General features: G+C 49.0%; 1 protein-coding gene across 1 annotated transcript in view; it reads left to right on the forward strand.

Moving 5' to 3' along the window:
- The window catches only part of LOC142411487 (bifunctional 3'-phosphoadenosine 5'-phosphosulfate synthase 2), a 30,403-nt gene extending 27,173 nt beyond the window's left edge, over positions 1-3,230 (forward strand). The window contains exons 11-12 of the mRNA XM_075505472.1: positions 295-524; positions 1,018-3,230. Coding sequence (XP_075361587.1) covers positions 295-524; positions 1,018-1,159 — 372 coding nt within the window. The 3' untranslated portion in view covers positions 1,160-3,230. The remainder of the gene's footprint in view (positions 1-294; positions 525-1,017) is intronic.
- The last annotated feature ends 2,181 nt before the right edge of the window (positions 3,231-5,411 follow it).

Genomic DNA, 5,411 nt, shown 5'->3' on the forward strand with positions numbered 1-5,411 from the left:
CCATTTGCTGCCAAATCGGAACAAGACCAGTGCCCATCCCCAGTGTTTCCCTTGAAATACATGTCCTTAGGAGAACTGTGATGTTGCAACAGGTCCAAGCACTGGAAGACAAGTCTTGGCAGCTGATCGCTATGAGAAACTGCAGCAAGGCTGCTGATGTGTCTCCTTCCTTCCTTCCTTCCTTCTTCCTTCCTTCCTGGGTGTGGATCACCAGGATCTCTGTTGCAGCACAGGGCAGGTGGCTCAGTTGCTGCTCAGCCCTCAGCCAGTGCTCCTTGTGTCTCTCCTTTGCAGGTGCAGTGGCACTGCCGAGCTCGCATGATTGCTGGGGCCAATTTCTACATAGTGGGACGCGATCCTGCAGGCATGCCTCACCCCGAGACCAAGAAGGACCTCTACGAGCCCACGCAGGGAGGGAAGGTCCTCAGCATGGCGCCAGGCCTGACCTCGGTGGAAATCATCCCCTTCCGGGTGGCTGCTTACAATAAATTGAAAAGGGCCATGGATTTTTATGACCCAAAAAGGTAATGCAGGCATCAGCGTCACTGTTTCTTCAGCCTGCACAGTGTGTGCAGGTTGCAATTGTGTCTGGCTTGCAGTTTGCCAGGGGAGAGGCAAAAGCAGTCGTTGTTCCTCTTAAGAAGAGGAATGGGGGAAGAACCTGTGAAAGCCACCCACTTTCCCCTCCAAGAGTTGACACCAGGTCAAGGATGGGTTGCATGAAACTAAAGATGCGCCTTTAGTTTCTTATCCAGGGAGGATAAGAAACACATTTTGGGGACTAAGTGGCAGAAGAAATACAGCCTCTCAGAGCTGGAGGAGTGTGTTACATACAACTCCAGCTCCTCTCAAAAGAGCAACCCCATTGGTGCCGATTGTAAACCTGGGCGTGAAGCAGCAGACGGGTGCTGCCGGTGCTGGGAGGTTTCCGACTGCATGCTTGGCACGGTGGAATTGCTGTGCTGGGGATGACTCAGGCTGGTTGCGCTGATTTCACCTGTCTCTGTTTTGCCGCAGGCATGATGATTTTGACTTCATCTCAGGAACACGAATGAGGAAGCTTGCTCGCGAAGGTGAAAACCCACCGGATGGCTTCATGGCCCCCAAAGCTTGGAAAGTCCTAACTGAGTACTACCAGTCGCTGGAAAAAAAGAATTAACACTACTCCTCCTCCCTAGAAATACTTGTATTAAGAGTGAGCAATGATTGATTGATTCCCTATGACACAGATTAGTTACTTGGCATTTCCAGTGCTCTGACTGTAGGATTTTCCTACCTGGGTCAGAGTGTTTTTTACTAATCAGAAATACTTTGAGCCTGGTCCTTCTCCCCTTGAAGCTGCTGGGAGTGTCCCCGTGGAGCTGGAAGGGGAGGGCAGCAGGCCCTTTGTTCCCAGCTGAGTGTGGCTGCAGGAAGCCCAGCATGGCCTCTGTCCAGAAGGCCATCCAGATTGTTTTGGTGCCGCCAGAGCTGTGCACTGGCCCCTGGTGCAGAGCTGGGACCTCAGCACCGGGATAAAAATGTGTCTGTCCCCTGCATGGAGCAGAAATGAAGAAGTGCCTTTCTGCTACCCCTCGCTCAGCGCTGCCCAAAGAGGCAGGAGCAGCTGCTGAAGCGAGGAGCGGTTGCTGCTGCCAGGGTGGGAGGGAAACAAGCACTCGATGCTTGGATCCAGTTGCTGCCCTCCAGGTTGTGCGTTAGACAATTTTTGCTAACAAACCGGGATTTTTTTAATGCCCTTTTTTTAAAAGGATTTTTTTTAATCAGCCTTGACCATCACCAGTTCCTTGTGGCCAAGTTGATTGCTCACTGTTCTTCCTTGCTTCCTTCTGCTTAACCTCTCCGGTCAGAACATAACCTGGACTGAATGTTACTGGGTGCTCCAAGTTCAGTTTACCATGGGGACTCTGCCCTGGCCATCCCTGTGCTCACAGCCTGGTGGGCCCATGGGCGGGGAAGCTGTCATGGGAGGCACCATGAAGCCCGGGAGATCTCTGAGAAAGCTCAGGGCAGCAAGCAAAAATTGGGGATGCTGCTTACGTGCTTTCATGGGTATCCTCGCACCTGGCAGGACCAGATCCCGCTTTCCTCTGCCTGCACTCCTCCCATCCGAAAGGTGAATTAAAGGCAAAACAGCAAAATCACAGTGCAAGGTGGGTCCGAGCAGCTGTACCTGGTAAACCAGGTGAGAGTGCTTGCCCTCATCCATACCCGTAGCCCCATGTGGGTACAGGTGACCTGATTGTATCTGTGGGATGGGGGACGGCCAGAGGACAGCAGAAAAGTCCTTGGATCTACCCCAGCTGTGTGGGGTGCTGCTGTGCGAGGGGTGATGGTGCTGATGGTGCTGCTGAGCAGCATGACTCAACGCTGAAGCTTTACCTGGCCCTGTCTGCGTCTCACCCCGAGCACATCCCGCTGGGACCAGCGTGTGGCTCAGTGGTGGTTGAGGTTTGAACGCAACGCCCTGCACGGCTGGGAGCCCCTCAGCTGCCTGCCTGCCCCTGCCTGTGCCTCGGTGTCCTGCCTGCAGTCAATGGAGGCTTTCCTGGGGAAAGGGCTGATCCTGCAGCCCCACTGTGCTGGTGGTGAGCAGCCTGCCGCCTCCTTGGCCACCATGCTCAGGTGTGAGGTTTTTAGGAGGGGAAGACAGCTATGCACTTGGTAGTTATTGCAACAACCTGAATTGATGTTTTCTTGTAGTCATCCTTTTTTAGTAGATGCCCCAGGACCAGTCAGAATGTATTTCAAATGAAATGGAAATAGCATTCTGCTCTTCTTGTTCTTCAGTTTTAATTATAAATTGATCTACGCTCCATAAAAACAATCACGCTTCTGCTTGTAACTTAGGATAGTGAGCTACACTGCAAGCTAAAATCTGTTTTGCTGTGGCCATGGTACAGGGTCCAAGACTACGTATGCGACTGGGAATATTTTTGCAAAAAGGTTTTTTTTGTCAACTGCTTTTTGTTTTTCCTGTAATTTTTTTTAGGTATTCCGAGCAAAGAGCCCAAAGCTGTATTATACCTCAAGAAAAATGCTGCAACACCCATGTTAGCAGCTGAAAGCATGCTAGCACCAGTGCCTTTTACACTCAGGCCCTCTGGCAGGGACCTGGAAGACAAAAGCAATACTCCCATTTATGATTGCAATATTTGTCATTTTAAAGTAGCAAAATAGTGCTGTTGCTGCTCATCTTAAAAAAAAAAAAAAAAACCAACAAAAAAACCCTGCAGTAAACCCAAATGGTTACAGCAAAACACAAATGTTGTATTACCCTTTTAAAATAGTGTAGTGTACTGATTACCTCTGATTAAAATAGAGTATTTTTTTTTTAATAGTGTATTTATTAAAGACATGAGACTGGAATTTGTACCTCAACTGATGCATCTCATGATTTAATATATTCTGAACTTGATACTCTGCTACAAAACACTCACTTTTAGTACAAATAAATATTTATATGTGTAACTAACTCTCACTTTGTAATTTTTTCAGGGAAAATACAACCACATGGTTCATCTGGGGCTGTGACAGGGCTGTAGCAGTAGGACCGCGTCCATGCCGTTGTGTGCTCACTGCCTTGGGTAGGGCGATGGCTGGACCAGCCAGCAGCGAGGCTGACCATGGAGCCTGTTTCCTTTTGGAAACCTCAGCTAATTTGCCTTTTTGCTGTCTGGGCTGTGTAGTGTTGAACAAGTCACATTTAACAAGTATAGTAACTAACTGCACTGTCTTCTGCTGTCCTCCATTTCTGTGCTGTTCAACCAGCACTTAAGCACCTTCTAGCTGTTAAAACCCTGCAGAAATAGGGGATGGTACTGCATTGCTTGGTCTCTTCCCAATGGACCTGCTGTAAACACGCTGCGGGGCTCAGAGAGCACCGCAGCCTGTGCTTCCCAGCTTAGGGAGAGACAAAGGGAGAGCTTGTGAGCCCTGCCAACTTCTGTTTGATGGGGATGCAGGCCCTTCACTGCTGGCCTGTGCCTGCCCCAGGTGCAGGCCTGGATACTGGCTGTGGGAGTGCAGGCTGTGCCCTTGGCTCACCCTGCCAGGGCTTCCAGCACCCCACTCATCCAGAGCCATCCCCTGCAGCATCCTGGGCTTCACCCTTGGCTGCCTGGCTGCTGCATTCCAGGGTTCCCAAGCACCAGCCAGGGAAAAGATGCCTATGTCCAAGCCAGTCTCAAAAAAAAAAAAAAGGCACTTTATTTACAGAATTCAAACACACGCACACTGGTGGAAGTTACAGAACACAGATCAACAAAAACACAGAGTAAACAAACACCACATTTATTTACCTGTTACATAACTCTACTCCAATGGTTTCTGTTTGCGCTAGCAGTATCAGACTGGCAAGATTAGCTGCTTTACAGCCTGGGGACAATTTAGGTACGGTCTGTACTGTACACACTGTCTACCCGTGACTTCTATAGCTGAACAGGGCCTAAACAAATTTGCCTGCTGGGAATGTCCAGCTGCAGGAACTGTCCTCAGGGGCAATTACAAATAACCCCTTGCGCCTCTTCAAATCAGTCCCTTAAGCCTGCAGCGATGCATTATAGGCACAAGGTGAAGGCAAGATCCAGCCAGCATGCAAACAGCCAGGTTTTGGGGGAAACATGCACAAAGGAGATCAGAGCTCAGCTGGTGACTAGAGGATGCCCTCAGCATCTGCAAACAGTCAAGGGTTTGTTCCTATTCTCATGCGCTCAGTTTGACATTTAAACTCACTTGAGGACACACTTTACACTCACTCTATTAAAACCAGTTAAGACTGTATTCTTCAGCTGCCTGCACTAGATCTTTACCAAGTAGGAAACACCCTGAAAAAAGGAAGGAGATGGTGGCTGAGCTGCGTTACTGCACCAGCCTCACAGTTCTCAGGTGTTAACAACTACTGAGAGGGGTTCGGAGAGCTTCAGAGTCAGAGCAGGCACTGAAAACAAACTGAATAGCTGGAGAACTTAATCTGGCACATGTATAATTTAAATCTTCTGAGAGGCTTCCGGTAAGTACCACTATTTGCATGTTTAATTTTAAGGCTAGCCCTTAAACTGGGGCTCTCCCAGAGCTGGCACTGACTTACGTCACTGCTTTCTGCCCTGTCACTAATGTGACTTGTGGGATTAGCATTCCATATCCCAGACTTTTAGATTTCCATAGTCCAGTATTTTCTGGTGTGCCTGATTTCCTATATCCTTGTGTTAGAGCAATCTGCATTTACCATAGACCTTTTTCCCCCATATCAAAAAGCAAAGTTATTAAACCCCCCCATGTTCAGTACCCAAGGAGATTAGATAGGGTCAAACTAAGACCTAGGGCAGCTGGTGCATCACACAAACAGTGTGCCAGACAAAAGGACACTAGTGAGAAAGCTGTGCTTAATGGAAATTGTCATCAGCACCTGA

This window comes from Mycteria americana, chromosome 6 (genome assembly GCF_035582795.1).
Source record: "Mycteria americana isolate JAX WOST 10 ecotype Jacksonville Zoo and Gardens chromosome 6, USCA_MyAme_1.0, whole genome shotgun sequence".
NCBI classification, from domain to species: Eukaryota; Metazoa; Chordata; class Aves; order Ciconiiformes; family Ciconiidae; genus Mycteria; species Mycteria americana.